Genomic DNA, 20,410 nt, shown 5'->3' with positions numbered 1-20,410 from the left:
AGGCAGGTACAAACATGAATTAAAACTCAAAACTTTCCATCTAGTTTTGCATTTTGTTTTAAATTCAAGGCTGAAGAAAAAACACTAATATTAAGCCTAGAATGACCATGATGGCATATTGGACTCCATCATAGTGTTTGAAACAATGTATCTCTGTGAATTATGTTAAAAATTCGCAAAAATTAAATTGCACCAATTACCAATGTCCAAAAGTTAATTGCTCTGCTACGAGAGTTTTATATATTTTTCTGTTATTCTTTATATAATTTGTTGTCGTTTTGTCGTGAATATTTTAACAAGTTTTATAACAATATTTCGAAATTTTTGTTATCATAAACATGTTGAGAGATAAAGTGATGAAGTGATGATGAAGGTTTAGGAAATGGATACGGCTCATCATTCCTTTGATGACAATGAAAAAAAGGCATACGGTTTAGGGTTGTGTGACTATAGGAAAGCAGTTGGTAGCAATCAGTGGTAAGTGTCCATTTTGGCAATAATAACCCTCTAAACTAAGGTAAGATGGCATTAAATTTCGGGTTATTTATAATAGTAACTCCAATTATTGCTGGAAAACAGCAAATATATATTTATGATATAACTAAAGAGATGTGAGAAAATAAAATAGAGCTTCTAGAGTTGCTCTGGCTTGGTGCATAATTTGCAATGAACGGAGAAAAATGTCACGGTGGAAATATTTTTGCTAGTTTGCCACTAAACAACAGTTGAATCTCTTGCATAATTGCGTTTGTTAAAATGAACAAACATACATTTTTCGGGACGATATATTTAATGCAAAAATTAATGGGGTCTAACAGGCACCAATGGTAAAATTAGTGCTACTTAATGCTGGCACTTCTAGAGTTAGATATCATTATTAAAATTGTTAGAAAAAACGCGGGAAGCCGTTCAAAAATCAATAAATAAATTATCAATCAGACTATTGTTCAACAAATCATTCAATTAAACTCTTTACCAAGAAGCCTTCAAACAAGACCAAAAAGATCAAATGCTTCTGCCAATTATAATATAACATCGTGGTAAACAATTTGTTACATGGCATATTAATATTATATTCTAAGGTGTTTTAAATTACTAAAAATAATTATAAAATTTATTAGTTTTATTATTTATTTTAATTTCATTATTAGTTATAAATTAGTTATTAATGTTATTTAATTATAATATTTAGTTATTTTATAAAGGTTCAATAAAAACACCTATCGAGTGAAATTATATTTTAAACTATTAGTTGCTAGCAGCATCGGAAGCTGGTTAACATTAGCGCACGAGTCGTTCGACAACCTACAAAGTAACATCGTGCCATACATGCGTTCAAGCTTCTCAGCGTTAAATAAAATGCTCGCCAAGACTCGCACAGATAAAAAAATTTTTCAATAGATACTTTTTAAATATTTTTTAGTTAACTTCTTTTTGTTTGAAAATATTAAACTTTGCTCCTAACATGACAGAAAAATAATTTTTTATTAAAACTTGAAACACACCTCGAGCAAAATTCCGCAATACTGAAGCGTTGCGTTCAGTTTTAACGTTAAGAGTTAAAATCTTAAAATCAAGAATGTTTTTCGTTGTCCTTTTTGTGAGCTTGAAAAATGGAGATGATTGTATGAATGAAGAAATATATCAGAGGGATGAATGAATAAACAAATAAATTAAATTCATGCTTGAATGAATGAATGGATTAATTAATTAACTTATTTATTTATTTATTTATTAATGGACTAATGAATAAATTAATTTAAAATTTGCGAGTTAAAAGAAAATATAAATAAAAATGTTTGGCTCGTTGAATCTTGTTTGGAGCTTAGTGTTTCAAATTTATTTTTCATTTTTATTAGAAACAACGTAACCAAATAATATAACAAGTATGGATACTTTAAAAACCACATTCCTCTCGTTCATTTGTTGCTTGGAGTTGAGGACATGGTGGAGTCATAAATGAACAAGTGGTTCATTCCTATCTATTTGTATTTATTGCTTCTATTTCAGATGTACTGATAATATCTGTGAATTGCTGTGTGTGAATGTGCAAGCATGTGTGTGTGTGTGTGTGTGTGTGTGTGTTTGTGTGTTTTAATGAATTGCATGTGTTATCTATATAAGCCTTCTTTGCACAGGGTTTATTTAAACTTTAGATGGTATTACATAGTTATCTATACGAATAACTTATTTTAAAAATTACAGCAATTACGTAAACAATTAACAAATGCGTGTTAGTGCGTATGTTAGTACACAGAACTTATGCCTGTATCGGGTTAGATCAACTTCACATGGAACAAGCATACAAACAACGTACAACGTGGCGTTTGTACACGCAGTAGTGCATGCTCCCGAGTCTTCATAACTTCATGTTAACGTTTTCGTTGCCTTGAACGTCGCCTGAACGTTCTACGCATGCATGCCTGTGTGACCAAGTCATTTAACACACACACACGCAAGCACATACTTACTAACACTCACATACACGTATATATATATATATATATATATATATATATATATATATATATATATATATACATACATATATTTCTTTATTTATTTATATATTTGTTTTGTCACATTCATTTATAAATGTGCATTGAATAATTCAGATGTGAGTGTGTGAAGACGTTATTTTAAATTAAGTTTATGCATAAATAACTGCACATATAGGAGCGATTGGACTGAAGGATGTCTTCAGAAACCATAAATAATATGCACACAAGCAACACGTGGACATGCGTTATAATATAAACATTTTAGAAACACAAACTTGAGTATATATATATATATACAGATGCCTGAAAACAAACAAACACACATGCATATGCAAATAAATAAACAAAAAAAACAATCAAATGTTTATATGCGTGCTTATCTACCTACTGGCGTTCACAAGTAGGCACGATATACAAAACATTACTATGAACACAAATATAACGAATGGAAAAACAAAATTTAAAAAAATCATTAACAAGAGAAATAAAAATAAAGATCCTAAATATTCTTTACGACGCCAAGATAACAGCAGTATAGATGCGGTGTATAGAGATTTATCAAAACGAAGACCACGCAGTTGAGATTGTAGACGAACCCTTCGTATTCATTTTTTTTGTTACTGTCATATCTATGGTACGGTTCTAGCCCTATGGTATTTGAGTTCACGTATTAAGTTAATGTAGGTATGCAAATTCTAATACGTACATCTTTGTAGAAGCTCGTTACATTAAAACACATCAAACACAAGAGTGAGAGTCTTCCTTGCTACGACATGAATGTACACCATTTTGTTCTACAATTTTGGTTTCTATATTTTTCTACCTATCTAAATTTTAAAAGTGGAGCACGTTGTTTTTATTTCTAGCACCTTGTTTTGTTTATTCAAGATAAACTTCTTATGTGTTTGTATGTGTTTCTACTTGGGTAGTTCTTCATCATTCATCTTTCAACATTTTCTGCCGAATAAGAAATTTTTTCTTCTATATCATGTCTCGTTGAGATTTTTATTACATTTTTTATTCCTATTTTTTACGATACTTTCTTGCTTTGAAAAAAAATTATGTTTTATTTTTAAAGTTTTTGAGTGTGTATGAAAATAAAAAGTTGTCGTACGATGAATGAAAAAAAAAATTTCTTTTCGTAAAAAATTACTGACGCATTAATTATTAACAAACGTTGCACAGATGATATAATAAACAAAAGAAAAGCAAATGTTCAACACAAACAAGCTTAGATAGAATCGAACTGGCACATACTTACCTTCGTAAGCTCAAACGTTCTACACACAATTTCCATGTTCTAATGCCAATGATGCAGGTAAAACAGATTCTTGACAGCCGGAGACTGACATAAAACAACTTCAACATTTGTGACCCCTGCACACTCAACGAACAATAAATCATGTTTCTCTACTATGCTTACGTTGCTAGCAATCCACATTTTGTGAACAAATTAAAGGAAATGCAACACAAGCGCCACATTGTAAGCAAATGTAAAATTTATCCCTTAACAAAATGACACACATTCAGTGCACAACGAGATCCATTACACGATGAAATTCAACATGATACGAAAGATGAGACACAACAGGACACACAATATGATATGCTTAAAACATGATGCATAATGTGATTTAAAATAAATTACATGAACAAGTGTGAAACATGAAAGTTATGAATCATTGATCGAGTGGTTTACATCCAAATTCATTTTTGGGGAATAAAATGGTACAAAAAGATTGATTCATGAAATAATTTCGATGACAAATTTGAAATATTTGTCAGCAACTTACCAGATCCTATCTTACAACGAGTTATAGCCAGTAAAGTACCAAAACATACTCACACAGAAGAACAGTGCAGCATAAGCAAACATTTTCACGCACTTGCATATCACGATGAATACATCGGTGAACAACAACGAACCAAGACAACAAATCGCAGAGTGAGAGCGGAAAGTGGGAGGACGAGAGACCCTATTTTTTTTAAGTTATGCATAGATATTAAGAGGACAATAAAACAGAAACAAAAATTGAACGACCAAACGAAAACACGTTTGAGAAAGCAGCTGTAAAATTGGGGAATAAAACGAAAACGGAAAGCAAACAAAACGTCAACATTCAACAGCTACAAAAAAAGAAATGAAGAAAAGTTCTTTTTGTGAGGATGGATTGGAAGGTGTGAATGAGCAGTGCAGTTCATGGATATCTGCTGGCCGGCTGCAAGGCTGCAAATTTTATTCAACGTTGAATATAAAAGTACTGAAAAAAAATTGAATGAACAAATAGATTACAACAAAATTAAATAAGAGTAAAAATAACTTACAACAATGTTGTAAAAAACAATGAAAAAATAAAAACGAAGAAATAAAACAGAAGTAATTTGAGCATGAAAATGATGCTGGCCGTCTTGATTTGAATGTGAGCCAATTCGGGGATTGAGCCAAGAAATGAAAATGTCTGTGTCTTTCTGTCTATCTGTCTGTCTGTCTGATCGTTCATATCTGTCTATTTTCAGTCATTGCTTATCTACCTGAATGCTTTCCCTTGGGTCCGAATATGTGACTGCCGATACGTCTGTGTGCTTGTACTTGACAATCTCTTAAGTTATCAAATTTGTCTGCTTGCGTGCATGTCTCCCAATGTCTTAATATCTTATTTTAATGTTTGCCTATGTAAATAGTTTTGGCTGGTTGGCTGTTTTCATCTTTCCATCACGTCACGTGATCACTACAGTTTGGATGTTTTTTTGTGTTAGGCTGCTGAATCAGTGTGGATCATCAATCAACGCTGTTTGATTTATGAAGCTGGAGATGGAGTGATGGTGATGGTGCTTATGGCGATGATGATGACGGAAATGGTGATGAACGTAATTTTCAAACGCAATAACGACGGCAATGATGATGGCTCATGATTTATGAATTTACTTTATCACCTTTATCGTTTGTTCGTTTTTATGACATCAAAAGTATTTCTCCGCTGCCTTTGTCTGTTGCTTACCTGCCATTGATTGCCACAATTGTTTGATCATTCCATCCATGTCGCGTTGAGTCGTTACGTGAAAAACTATTTAAACATCATTTCGAATCTTCGATAATTTTTAATTTATATTACTCAACATCATCATCATTGTTAATTTCAGTTTTGTTATTGTCATTCTTATCTTCACATTACCAACTTCATCTTCGTCACCCACATGTGTTGTGTTCAACACCATCATCACATCCTCATCAAACACATCATCCTCATCATCATCATCTTCACCAAACACATCATCATCATCATCATTACCACACCAGGGTCATGTGACTTCCTTCCTGACAAAAAGAAATGTTCAAGTTTTTTGTCTCATGTCAAGTCCAAATATGGGGACATGAGCAGTGCATTTAGGAAGCTGCAGGAGTGGGTTCACGGTTCAAAGGTCAATATGGATGGATGGATTGATTGATGGATGGATCGATAAATGGATGGATGGATGAAAATATAAAAATTAGAAATAGAAAATACAAACCACTTTCAATCAAATAGTTCGTCCAAATTGGTATTATGAAGGATAACAGCTGAATGTGTGAGAGTTTTCAAGCATTTTAACGTAAATAAGCCATGCATAAAGTGTACCCGTAACTTCTTGGGAAATCATTCGGACCATGTTCTAAATCCAGCAGGAACAGAGTTCACCCAAATCATTCAAATTTTTACATATATATGTGAAGTTGTGACGATAATGATTGCGCGATTGAAATATGCCGCCTGTATATTTTGTGAAATTGTGACGATTGTGATGATAATGATTGCGTCTTTGAGGCGTGCCGCCTGTATATATCTATATATTTTAATAGACATTCTTTGCATGTATATTTTGTTATTTGATATGCTATATATGCGACGCTGCTGTGCTGTTTTGTATATAGGGAGTATAGCAATATATGGGACGCGTGCTACGCGCTGTTTTGAGTATAGGAAACGAGTATAGATGTGAGTATAGAATTTTCTATGATATAGAAAGCGTTATGTAAATAGGACGGTAAAAACATATAAAAGGCCGCGAGTTGAGATATATAGGAGGCTGGTCGTTTGTTATTTTTATTTTAGGTTTTGTTTCTTGCTTGGTAGTTGTATTATTAATAGATTAATTTTGGATTTTTAGTTTTTTTTTTAATAAAGACAGAGGTTTGATTTGTATTATTTTGTTTGTTATTTTGTTTCTTTTATTGAATAAAAGAAGTGTACACTTGAAGTTTGGCTCGGCTTAATTATTCTACCTAAAATAATGGATGTTGAAGAAGACTTGCTGATAGTTGACGAGGTCGGCGTCTCTAGGCAACAAGCAGGGCGCGAACAAACTTCCGCCCGGCCCGTGTTTTCAGACCCTGAGAGGGTCTATTGTAAAGTGTACGGATCCCGGCCAGGAAAGACTCTGCCGAAGCGAAGGCTCGGGTGGATATTCGTATGCGGACGCGGTTCGGGACCACGTGGTGTGGAATTCGAATGTCGCCCGGCGAAAATCTACAATTGGCGCCCAACGTGGGGCTTCTTTTTCAAACATTACATGTTTTAGGTGCAGCAGGAGCCAAGGTGATTCTCCAAATTTTTTAGGTGACAGGTGCCATGTTCGACAACATAAAACTTTTTTAGATTTTAGGTCACAGGAACCGAAGGAGGATCGAAAATCAACCTCGAGCAGACTTTCAACGCCCGCCAGCCAACAAAATGAAATTGTTTTAAACAACAATCGTTTTGAAATTGTTGACAGGATTTTTCAGCGAACAATTTAGGTTACAGGTTTATCCCCAAACAGGATATTTTAGGTTTTAGGTGCAAGGGTGATCCAAAGTTGCAGGAGTTCGGACTGAATGAGCTGCAGTTAGTGTCCAGTAGATCATGGCAAAATAAAATTTTAGGTAACAGCAACAGGTGCAGAGCGACCGAATGAGAGAGAGAGACAGAGTTGAACACAAGTCGACGTGTGACAGTCGGGAACCGCTTCATTCAACTGGTGTGAAGTCTCAGGTTCATCAACCGCGTATAGGTGCCGAGCGTGACAACGACTTTTGTCGTCGCGAATTGCTTCGACCTGACAGATTTGATGGCACCGGCTGTCTCAAAACTTTCTTAAAAAAGTTTGATATATGTGCCAGGTACAATAATTGGAATCTCGTAGACATGGAAGCGTATTTGTCATGTCGTTAACAGGTGAAGCTTCACAGGTTCTCTGGGATTTAACAGGTTTAGGTTACCAAGAGCTGGTATCTAAGCTAGAAGATCGTTTTGGAACAAGAGGTCATGAAGAGTCATACAGATACGAATTACAGATTCTTCGTCGAAAACCTGGTGAGTCGTTACGAGAGTTGTCGATGGTTACTAAAAGACTCATGTCATTAGCCTATCCAGGAGAGCAGTCAAGATTAGCTACACATCTAGCTAGGGACTTTTTCTTGTCAGCCCTCGATAATGCTGAATTAGAGTTAAAGGTTAGGGAAAAAGAACCAAAGAACATTGACGATGCTCTTTGATTTGCACAGCGTCTTGAAGTTTCAAAGATGGTGGTAGATTCATTTCACAGGTTTAACCCGCAGGTTAAAGATTTACAAGCAGGAGCAGAAAACATGGAGTCGATGGTACGACAGATTGCGTTCCTTCAAAAGTCATTCGAAGAACTCAGAAATAAAAGAGCGCAGCCAACGGTATCCCGAGTTGAGCGAGAAAAAATTTGTTTCAATTGTAAAAAGCCAGGTCATCTTGCAGTCGAATGTCCTCAGGAGAATGAGACCTGCAAATCTCAAACTTATAGTCAAGTGAATTTCAAAGGTTGTTACAAATGTGGAAAGACAGGTCATTTGTGAGGGAGTGCCCGCAGAAAGGAATGACAAGCATCACAGTAGATTACGTGAACAAGTCAATTGAAAGTAACGATCGTGTCATGTATCTGCCAATCACAATTAATGGCAAAAGAAGATTAGGTTTACTTGATAGTGGCAGTAGTGTATCCATTGTTCCAACGTCTATGGTTGATGTCACAAAGATCAGACCGACGAAAAAAAGATTGAAAGCTGTCAACAACACAGAAATTCCAGTCAAAGGAGAAATGAAGTTGCAAATTAAAGTTGATGATTATTCCAAATCAGCGTTAGTGTTGGTGTCTGATCATGTTTCAGAAATTGTTTTAGGTTTAGATTGGCTCAGGAACAATCATATCTCGTGGAAGTTTGGCGAAGGAAAAATCGCCGTGGGTAACAAAAATAGAACGATGAAATTAGTTATTAAACATTTTTCATGCAGGAAGCTTTGTCGTATTGAAGCTCACACAGAAGTGCGCATCCCTGCGCAGACTGAATTAGACGTGCCAGCAAAGATGATTGTTCGCCAGCCGTCCAAGTTGGAATCGACCGGATTTATGTGTTCGGAAAACAGACAAATAGAATCGGGTGTATATGTAGCTAGAACGTTACTACCTATAAAATATGAAGGACAGTGTGTTAGGATCTTGAATGTCAACGATCAACCGAGGGTGATAAACCGGGGAACGCGATTGCCAGATTTATCATCGGCTGTGGAAGCAAAGGAATCAGTTGATCGTCTAGCATATGAGAATCTAACAAAAGTTACAGGTATGGTTGATGGATTAGTAAAAGATATTTCTAAGAAAGCGAGAGAAGAGTTGATTCAAATACTTAAAAGTTTTTCAGACAGATTAAGCTGTGCGAGTGGGGAAATAGGTGCTGCAAAAGGAGTTTTTCATAAGATTGATACTCAGGATGCACGACCGGTAAAACAACAGCTGAGGCGACATCCTCCGGCGCATCAGAAAGTGATTGCGGAACAGGTTGAGCCTAAAGACATCGCAGAAGACGATTCCATAGGGGAGCCAACAGAAGCACCATCACGAAGTAGCGACAAGTCGACCGAGCCGCTTGTCCAAACCTGGACAGGCGAAGATACGCCAGAATTTTTACCAGGGCAGCCGGACAACGTTCCAGAACTTGTGAAGCTTGCTGACGAACTCTTTGATCAGCGACCAGATTTGTTTGCCGTAGGTAACCAGCCATCGATGGACCTGTTTGCTGGTCTGGACGAACAACCGACAGAAAACGATCAGCAACTGACGGAAACTCAATCGAGCATGACGGCCACAACAAAAAGAAAAAGAAGGAAACCGACGAGGTGGGGACCGGAGCTAGTTCCTGAGTCTGGTGAAGATCTATAAGAGCAAACGTCGGGACGACGTTTTAGAGGGTGGGGAGCTTTGTGAAGTTGTGACGATAATGATTGCGCGATTGAAATATTCCGCCTGTATATTTTGTGAAATTGTGACGATTGTGATGATAATGATTGCGCGATTGAAATATGAAATATGCCGCCTGTATATTTTGTGAAATTGTGACGATTGTGATGATAATGATTGCGTCTTTGAGGCGTGCAGCCTGTATATATCTATATATTTTAATAGACATTCTATGCATGTATATTTTGTTATTTGATATGCTATATATGCGACGCTGTATATGTTTTGTATATAGGGAGTATAGCAATATATGGGACGCGTGCTACGCGCTGTTTTGAGTATAGGAAACGAGTATAGATGTGAGTATAGAATTTTCTATGATATAGAAAGCGTTATGTAGATAGGACGGTAAAAACATATAAAAGGCCGCGAGTTGAGATATATAGGAGGCTGGTCGTTTGTTATTTTTATTTTAGGTTTTGTTTCTTGCTTGGTAGTTGTATTATTAATAGATTAATTTTGGATTTTTAGTTTTTTTTTTAATAAAGACAGAGGTTTGATTTGTATTATTTTGTTTGTTATTTTGTTTCTTTTATTGAATAAAAGAAGTGTACACTTGAAGTTTGGCTCGGCTTAATTATTCTACCTAAAATAATGGATGTTGAAGAAGACTTGCTGATAGTTGACGAGGTCGGCGTCTCTAGGCAACAAGCAGGGCGCGAACAATTTTCTGCCCGGCTCGTGTTTTCAGACCCTGAGAGGGTCTATTGTAGAGGGGCGGATCCCGGCCAGGAAAGACTCTGCCGAAGCGAAGGCTCGGGTGGATATTCGTATGCGGACGCGGTTCGGGACCGCGTGGTGTGGAATTCGAATGTCGCCCGGCGAAAATCTACATATATAAAAAAGTTTTTGTCGTTTTTTTTCCTGAAAATTAGCAAAAGTTATCTAACAGTTATCACAAAACCGTTAATTCAAAACGATTGGTTTCCAGCTATACAAAGTACATTGAATATTTCTGCCCACTTAGTATTAGTTACTTTTTAGAAAATGCACTCAACGATATGGAATTGTTGTAAATTTGTAAATTTTTAGAGCAAGTGACGACGTTGTTAGCCAAATTATGTTTTCGCTAACATGTTTCTAAATATATACGCTCAGTAATTTATGGTCTTTTACCAGCATGTGTGTATATATATATATATATATGTGTGTGTGTGTTTGTGTGTGTGTGTTTGCGTGTGTTTGCGTGTGTGTGTGTGTGTGTATGTGGGTGTGCGTGTATGTATTATATTGTACATCAATGTTGGTCAAGTGATGAATGTTTCAATTTCAATAAGATTCAAAAAAATTAATGTAATATGGTATCATGTTATATCAAATCACATCACACTATATTATACTATATTATATAACATTACATTATACTGTATTGTATTGTATTATATTGTATTTTACTGTATTGTATTGTATTGTATTGCATTGTATTGTATTGTATTGTATTGTAAATACTATACTATACTATACTATACTATACTGTACTATACTATACTATCAAATCAAATCAAATATTGTATTTATATAGCGCCAATTATAATTGCTTCTCATCAGCGCTCTCCTCGTATGAAGCATGTTGAAAGCGAAGCCATCATCGGTTGAGATCACTAGGAGTTAAAAAATAGATATGTCTTTAGACGTTTTCTAAACTCAGCTAATGATAACCCGGATATACGTAGTTCGATAGGTAGGCTGTTCTAAAAAATAGGCCCAGCAACTGCAAAATCTCTATCTGCTGTTTTCAGATTCCGATTTCTAACATACAGCGTGTTTGAATCAGCAGACCTTAGACGCCCATGTGATGACATAGATGAAACTCGAATACACTTATCTTCTAAATATTTCAGAGCCAGACCATTCAAACTTTTAAATACCATTACACCCAACTTAAACACGATTCTTTGTTTAACACGCAGCCAATGCAACTCCTTTAGAATTGGTGATGCATTATCAAATTTTAATTTGCGATATATCATTCTAGCAGCCTGATTCTGAACCATCTGAAGTTTAGACAACAGTTTATCAGCTATGCCATATAGAAGACTGTTACAACAATCCAATCTAGAGTTGACGAAAGCATGTACTAAAAGAGTCATTGTATCTCTATCTACCGATTTTGTGACTTGACGTAATTGACGTAGTTGGAACATACATTTTTTAACCAATAGACTGACTTGTGGACTCATTGTCATACGGGAGTCCATCACAATTCCAAAATTGGTAACCGTTTTACTGAAACTTTTATCAGTCATGCTTATGTTAATCGATGAAGGTTCAACCGCTGACTTTTGTTGCCATGTACCAGCCAACATGAACTGAGTCTTAGTCTGATTCAACTTTAGCCTACTTTGACCCAGCCACGAGCCGACATCAGATATAGTTTTTGTCAGTTTCTCTAATACGGTAGGCATCTCATCTGGGAAACATGAAACGCAAATCTGCTTGTCATCTGAGTACCCATGGCAATAATAACCATCTTTATTCAGTAAATCCAATATCTCTGCAACGTACAAATTAAAAAGAATCGGTCCAAGAACAGATCCTTGAGGCACCCCTGACGTAAGTTTCATTGGTTCCGAAAGACCACCTGAGTAAAAAATCTGCTGAGTCCGACCAGTAAGAAATGATTCGAACCACGTTAACGCAATCTTATTTAAACCATAACAATATTTCAGTCTGTCCAGCAGGATTTTATGATTCACAGTATCGAACGCCGAACTCATGTCCAGGAATGTCAACAAAGTTACTTTTTGTACATTAACTGCTGAATAAACATGAGAGAATATATCCGATAGAGCTGTTTCGGTCGAATGAAACCTTCTGTATCCAGATTGATGCAAAAGCCAAATACCATTTTTACTTATATTATTATTTAAAACTAACTCAACGTAACGTTCTATAATTTTAGAAACGAAAGACAAATTTGACACCGGCCTATAGTTTATCAGATCTGATTTATCTAATCCTGTCTTCTTTAGAATTGGCGTGACAATTGCATTGCAAACCTGTTGCATTACACCCTTCGTTGCATTACACCCTTGATTAAGTCCGTTAAGTAAACAATAAAACAGTCAGTATATTCTTTGAATACATGCGTCGGTATTGGGTCGAGTGAGCATGACTTCGTAGGTGATGAATTAACAACTTTAGATATCTGTTCTTCAGTCAACATTGGAAACGATTCAAGTGGAAACATAATATTAGTATTAGTAGAAATAACTGGAAAATTAAAACATTCAGTTGACCTTTCGGTCACTTTCAACTTGTCAGCGAAAAATTTTTTAAAATCATCGGCGCTATGCATTGAACCAACTTCATTTTCAACACTTGTCTCTTTTCCTAATAATTTATTAATCGTTTGCCATAAGTATTTGGAATTATTTTTAAATTGACATGTTTTCGCGAACCAAAAACTCTTTCGTTTCACGAGTAACAAACATTCTTTTGTTTCATTACCAGTACCCAATCAACTTTATCATTAACAACCAGTAGTTCTGAACCTTCTTTCTTTTTTTCGACACATTTGCTTAGCCTTTTTGCAGTCACTGTCAAACCATGGGGCAGTCGGGACATGTTTCCATCGAACTTCACGAAGTGGAACAACATCGTCAGCAATTTAAAAGCTCTTCATTAAATATTTTAAAACCCAATTCGACATCATCATCCTGACCATAATGTTTCGAGATAGGTGAGCACCTCAAAAGCTCAGTCAGACGTTTTTTATCCACTCGTTTCCAGGATCTGATCCACGATTTCTTGAAAATGACTGGAGTTGGATTGATTGAAAATTGACCAGTTACTAAACCATGATCTGAATAGATACCAGATGGGTACACCAATATATCTTCTAACAAAAAACCATCCGATGTAACAATCAAATCCAGGGTACCACCAAGCACATGGGTAGACTGATTTATTCTATTGACTTGGTAGATGGAGGCATAAGAATTTCATTAAGTCTACTCATTTGATCGCATTGTTGTACTGTTCATTTTTCTGTCCAGCTCTCCTTCATTGTTTCTTCCAACTTTCATCGCGTATTGGTATATGTACGCATATTCATTCATCGGTGCTATTCAGCATCTGATTCCTTATAAAACAGTCGTCAAATTTTGGCAATTTTGATTGATGAAAATATTGCCACCATTCCACACCTAACCCTTACCATAACCCTGACAAGAAACAAGGCGCATTAGTTCTATCTGCAAATGTAATGCAACGAGGAAACGCTGAAGCGTGAATCATCGGGGAATATTTTATACAATAATACAAATCTAATGTTTTCATCATTTCAAATTCCGAATCAAGAAATATTGGCAAAAAGTCATCAAAATATCATTTTATCCTACCATGACAACATAAACGACAACAATATTGATGACGTAACGACAATAACCGCAACAAATAAAATTGTTCCATAAAACAACAACAACAACAACAACCTATATGCATAAGCAAAAATCTTTGCAACAACTACTCTATCATTATCACCACCACCATCATGACAATCTCATTTATATATATACACGTATATATGTATATATGTATGTACGTATGTATATATAAATATATGCATGTGTATTTATATATATATATATATATATATATATATATAACTCAAGACACAAAACAATGGTATTAATTAACCATGCTAAAAATAGCTCTCTTAATCTTGAAAATCCAGCCGTCCCTGTGAATTAATTTTCCAACCAAAAATATTTTTGATGTGAAAGTATTTTTATTCCTAAAATTGAATTCTAATCTTCATAATTTAAATTATAACAATAAATACAACACCTTATGAGATTTCTCTTTCGTTCGATCAATCCTGGCACGTGAATGAGTTGTTGAATTTTGAAATGTGAGTCTATGGGGCACATCCGACCGTGTCAGATTTGCTGCGTGTTATTTGTTATGCGCCTCTAACTAGAATGTGTTGTATGTACATTTTTTTATTAGTAATAAGTTATTTAAAAATGTTTTCTATTCATTGTCGTTGGTGACGTGTATTCAAATGTTGTACGCTCTTAAATTTTGTATCCACTAAACATTTATGCAAGTTTCATGCCAAGATTGTTTATTCTGTGTCATGTTTTTGTTTTTATTTTCACTGATATGATAATAAAAAATAATTTTTTTGTTGCAAGTTATTCATTGTGGTTTGAATTGCTTTTACAGACCTGCGTGAAAAGCAAGTTTCCTCATTCCGAATTATTATCATTACGAGCATTTGTAATGCGCTGTTATCAGCATCACAAAAGCGCAAAGACAAAAAATAACAGTTACGAAATTATAAAAGAATCTAGAGAAGGAAACTCAATTTCATGAGAATAAACAAATAAAAAAAAGTTTAATAATTCCATGAACTTTTGCCATCTCCTTTCTCTAAAGATGGTGGATGGTTTAACATAAGTTTAACAGTTTAACATCAGTTGGAAGGGTTGTTGCTGCTGGCCAATTCCCACCCTCTGATGCGGACGGACCCCAGCCAGCCAGAAAGCATCACTGACTATCGAATCAAGAAATTTGCTGTCATCGCAAACACGAAATGATGTTGACGATTGATCACTGTCAGATTTCATACTAGACAGGACGCTGTCTCGAGGTTAATCGTTTTCAAGTTGTCGACAATTATCTATCTGAAATCTTTGCCAGTCTGACAGGCCATCATAGCTCGGTGAATTTATTTCGATGAAAGAATTTATTGTTCCTGGCTCATATTGGTCACTCTTGCATGGGATCAAATGACATGGTCGGTCGCTATATGGATGGACTATTGGAGATGAGACTGTGCAGAAATTAAAAAAGATTACTGCATTTGACTTCTAAGCTATTCTTCTACATGGCACACGCGAAACATGCGATACAACACACACAGTCTGGCTCAAGCTCCATTCACACTTCTTCAACATTATCATAGGAGCAACTTTTTCAAATGTTACACAAATACACATTCGTACACATTTATACAGCGCAGTATTGCAAGAAATGCACACATGTGGAGAAAATCAAGCATACACACATGTTAAAAGTTTCATATACATACACACACACTCACATGCATACATACACACATGCATACACACTCACATGCATACACACACACTCACATGCATGCATACTCACATGCATACACACACACACACGCGCGCCCACACGCATCAACATTTCTCATTTTGAAGGAGTTATAGACCAATAAAGTTCTTTATTACTACTCTTTCCGCCACATTCCGCCCGACTGTCGCATGAAATTGATGATGATGATGATGATGATGATGATGATGTGATGATGATGATGATGATAATTATGATCATTATGATGATGATGATGATTGTGGTGTAAGTAATAATAATGATGATGATGATGATGATTTTATAGGCGATGATGATGATGATGATAATAGTGAGGGTGACGATGATAATGATGATAATTATAAAGATGATAATAATAAAAAAAACATAACTTGAACCAAATATTAAAAAATAAGAAACGAATATTGATTAGAGAGATGGTGAGAAGTGTTGTTGGAGGGAGCTACTTTGTTAGATGAACGGCAAACGTTAAACAGGATTTATTGAAAAAGTGGATATGAAAGGATCATAATGTTAAATCACAATCCGTATATCTCAAGACATAAATGTCTAGTAATCCTACTACAAAAAACAATTACAGTGACTGATTTTAAATGCCATGTATCATTCATTTAAAAGTGGCATTCATGTGAAATAATCAAACAAAACTTGAAAGTATTTGTTCTCGTCTCCCAATGAAACTTTGCGAAGTCGGGTGATGGAATTGAAAATTTTCACCCGGAGTCAGTCGGATAAGTTTCAATCATGGAAAACTAACTCCTAACTCTGACACTCCTCAAATATCAATCACTTGGATGTTGTTAATTTTTAAGCTGGTGTTGCATGTGGAAAAGTAAATTAATTATAAACACTTTCAAATAAGATTTTAAAAGACGCTCAACGAGGAACGCTGTCTCAATTCAAGAAGTTACGCATTTCAGATCCAGACACTTGGAGCGGCGTGACGAATGCTGTGGCTAGCCAGGTGGGATTTGGCTATAGGAATGTCTAAGAAACCCGCAGACGATGCGCGGTGCAATCTGGCGGGTTCGAGGGGGATATGAGGTCGTTTGATGACAATATTTGGAAAGTTAGAACTGCAATTTAAAAAAAAATTTGAGCAGAGACGGGAAGCCAATGAAGTAGTCGAAGGAGAGTGGAAGAGCTAAAACGAAGAGGTTTATTAAAGATCAGTCGAGCGGTCTTATCTTGGATAGTCTACAGATGTGACATGCCACGTTCCATGCGTTAACAAAATTTGTTTTTCCAAGACAAGATTAGTTGGCCAAAAAATAAAACTCAGCGTTTACCTTTCTATCCGCATTTTCTAAGAGTTCTGCGTTTATTTCCTATTCTTAACGTTTGAATGCAGTTTAATATACTTTTCCTGGTTCAGTATTATGTTACATGTTTTGTTGCTTGTAATGTTACATTTTAAACGTAATGTTAGGCGTTAGGTTACAGGTAATATTACATGTCATGTTGTATGTTGTTTGTTGCAGGACGTATGTATAACAAACATTCAGACGTTGGAAACCACATACAAACCTAACCCAGGTAAGATTTAGTCATTCACAATTTTATACATAGTAATCAACTTCACAATAACCAACATCATCATCCTCACAACCATCGTCACCCTCACCAACTCCCACCCTCACCAACTCACACTCTCACCAACTCACACCTTCATCAACTCACACCATGACAGGCGATATAAGCACAAGCGATAATTTTTTCATCAAATCGGAAACCCACACGAGGATAAAGTTTCTCAGACTGACCTACAAAAAAGAGCCAATCAGAACAAATGATTGTGACCTCATTAACAGTCCATTCGATGATTGGTTAATTTTTAAATTCGAATTTTTTTAAATCTGCAACATTTTCAGTTGAGTAAAAAATAAAGTTTTAATATAGAAAGAAATGATGATGACGATGATGGTGTCAGTGGTGGGGCTGGTAACGATGTGGTAGCAAGTTACATTATGGCTATTATTTTTTTTTAATTCCATTTATTCACAAAAAAAGTGAAAGAGTCAGCCTAGCAATAAATGCTTATCTAGGGTTGACTCCCATAAAACAAGAAATAACATAGTAAGAGTAATCCAAAAAACAACACAATAACATATGTGAGTAAAATAAATGTCATTTAAATTCTTCAATGTTCTTAAATTTTCATGAATAAACTTAAAAATAAAACATTGATACATTTAAACTTAAAAAATAAATAAAATTAAAAATAAAATATTAATACATTTAACTTAAACAATTTAAAAATGTTCTCAACTTCTTTTTAAATTATTATCGGTTTATAAATAAAAGTTTAACACCTCCAGTGCGCCAGATACCGACCGAACTTCAGCAGCGAGTCTTTGCCATTACAGATCAGGTGCTCACAGAACCGGTTACATCTCCTACCGAACTTTCATACCATCTCCTGTCAAAGTGGAGATGTGCAGTGGCGTCCCACAGTACGAGGAGTTCAGTCGTACCCTCAAGAGGATCAGGAATTGGGTCACGTTAATAAGTGAGCATCCAAAATAAAAACCATTGTTGTTGTTACTAATGTTGTTACTGTTCTTATTTTTACTGTAATTATTGTTGTTTTTATTTTCAGTTTTGGGTTGTTTTTGATGACGTTAAAATGATTGCTATTTAGTTGTCATAAAAATGTCATCTGACGAAACCAATTTTGAAACGACCACCCTACATTACCACCACCACCACCTCCTATCAAAACAGACAGGAACGTGATCAGTGTGGAGTCAGTGACCTACCCACTGAGGAACATCTGGCACAAACAAGATGGCGGTGAGTCGACCGTCCAGCAGGGAGAGTGGTCAACATCGGGGAGGGGCAGGAAGAGGTGGAGGATTGGCAGGAGGAGGTGTTTGGTCTATCTCGTCAGGTCACGTGAGTGTGGCAATGATGATGATGATGATAATAACGATGATGATGAATTTTATGTTTTGCAGTTCTGTGAAAATAAATTATTCAAAAATGTCAATCAACATAACCCTCTTAAATTCTTTAAAACTGTTTTTTGTTAATTTTCCGAATGCTTTACTATCTAAGGCCAATTGTATTAACTTTAACATTCTCAATCCATTCCATTTGTGAACTCATTCATTCATTTCTTGACGGGTCTTTTCTAGTTTTAATTAGTCTGTCATCGACCTGTTGCAAATGTGTCGAAAGAGTCCTGAATTTTTAGTGAATTTTTTCATTTTTAATATTTTTCCTATGCTGTTTTTTATGATTTGTTTTTATTTTCTGTTTTTAGTTGAAGTGACAGGGTTCAAATGCATACAATGTGCGGAATGCATTGATTTACGTACACTTACATACAGTGCGTGCTTCTTGATTCTTTTGAAAAATATTGAAAAGAAATTGAAAATGCTCCATTTCATACGTTTCCAGTCTGTTCTTGTTTCTTCTCTTTACAGTTCAATTCCTCAAGCATATATAAACAGGAGTGTAAAAAAACGCCCAAGTTGCTGTAAATCTTAACTTTGTTCTGATAGAATTATTTATTATTTTTTAACATTTCTCGCGCAATTCCTGATTTTTGGTAATGTTGGTGCTAGTAATATAGTTAATTGAAAATGATCAATTCAAAATTTATTTTAAAAAAGAATTTTGACGTGGAGACAATTATATTTTTTTAAATGTTCTTTCTAAAATTTTTAATTGTCGTATTTAGAAACAATAAAGTTTGTTCAACTATATTTCTATGCTGTGCAGGTTGTATTTAGATGGACCGTTCCAGGAGCCGTCATCAAGTCTCCTACCCGCCACCCCTCTTGTGGAGGAGATCAAAGACTGTACATGCAACATCCTCTGATGCGAACATGCAACATCCTCCTCATGTGAACATGCAACGTGTCACGCAAACTGAATTTTGTGTAGATTTCGTCTCATGTAGGATGAGCCCGAGATAATTATTTGCTTTATTGTCTATTGAGAAAGTAATAATATTTTGTTTTGTTTTTTCAATGGTGGCCGTACTTGATGTGATGTGTGCACACTGTTCATAGAAAGTTTTAATTTTTGTTTCATCTTTTCAAATCTAAAAGTTAAAATCATTGTTCTGATTTGTTGAAATGTTTATTGTAAATTTCAAAGTGTTGCATATTTTTTAAAATTTTATATCATCGGTGTTTTTTGTTTTCAAAACTTTTTCAATTTTTTCTTTATGAAATGTAACGTGAAAATTAACAAATGAACTGATGTTTAGGTTACACTTAAATTATTCAACATATTTTCAAACAATTTTTTTCACTCAAATTTAAAAATTTTTGAACATTTTGAATCATCGTTTAAATATGCCTTGAAAAATTTGGACAAAATAAGTCTTGCGTTTTTTTCTTAAATTTTTGTTCTTTCTGTTTTTTCTAAAAAACTGTTTACCTGGATAAAAATTTAAAAAATACTTTAATGAAAAGCTTGTTTAGTTTATTTGTGTAACTAATAAAAGTTTAACATTCGCATCAGTAGTGTGTGTACGTTTTTAACATAACATAACAGTGCAAATTAAAACATCTTTGCATGCAAAGGTG

General features: G+C 35.1%; 2 protein-coding genes across 2 annotated transcripts; both read left to right on the top strand.

Moving 5' to 3' along the window:
* Positions 1-10,376: 10,376 nt before the first annotated feature.
* On the top strand, positions 10,377-10,798 carry HELRODRAFT_178546 (hypothetical protein; the record flags this gene model as incomplete). Its single annotated transcript, XM_009026629.1, has 2 exons — positions 10,377-10,627; positions 10,714-10,798. The coding sequence occupies 2 exons, from the start codon at positions 10,377-10,379 to the stop codon at positions 10,796-10,798; spliced, it is 336 nt and encodes a 111-aa protein (XP_009024877.1).
* Positions 10,799-16,816: 6,018 nt separating this feature from the next.
* HELRODRAFT_178545 (hypothetical protein) lies at positions 16,817-19,695 on the top strand (the record flags this gene model as incomplete). The annotated part of the gene is made up of 5 exons (XM_009026628.1): positions 16,817-16,895; positions 17,560-17,695; positions 18,188-18,378; positions 18,594-18,759; positions 19,596-19,695. 5 exons carry the CDS (start codon positions 16,817-16,819, stop codon positions 19,693-19,695), a joined length of 672 nt encoding a protein of 223 aa, XP_009024876.1.
* Between the last annotated feature and the right edge of the window lie 715 nt (positions 19,696-20,410).

This window comes from Helobdella robusta, assembly GCF_000326865.2.
Source record: "Helobdella robusta unplaced genomic scaffold HELROscaffold_48, whole genome shotgun sequence".
Lineage (NCBI taxonomy): Eukaryota > Metazoa > Annelida > Clitellata > Rhynchobdellida > Glossiphoniidae > Helobdella > Helobdella robusta.
The sequence above is the reverse complement of the archived record's forward strand: the minus strand, read 5'-3'. Positions and strand labels throughout refer to the sequence as shown.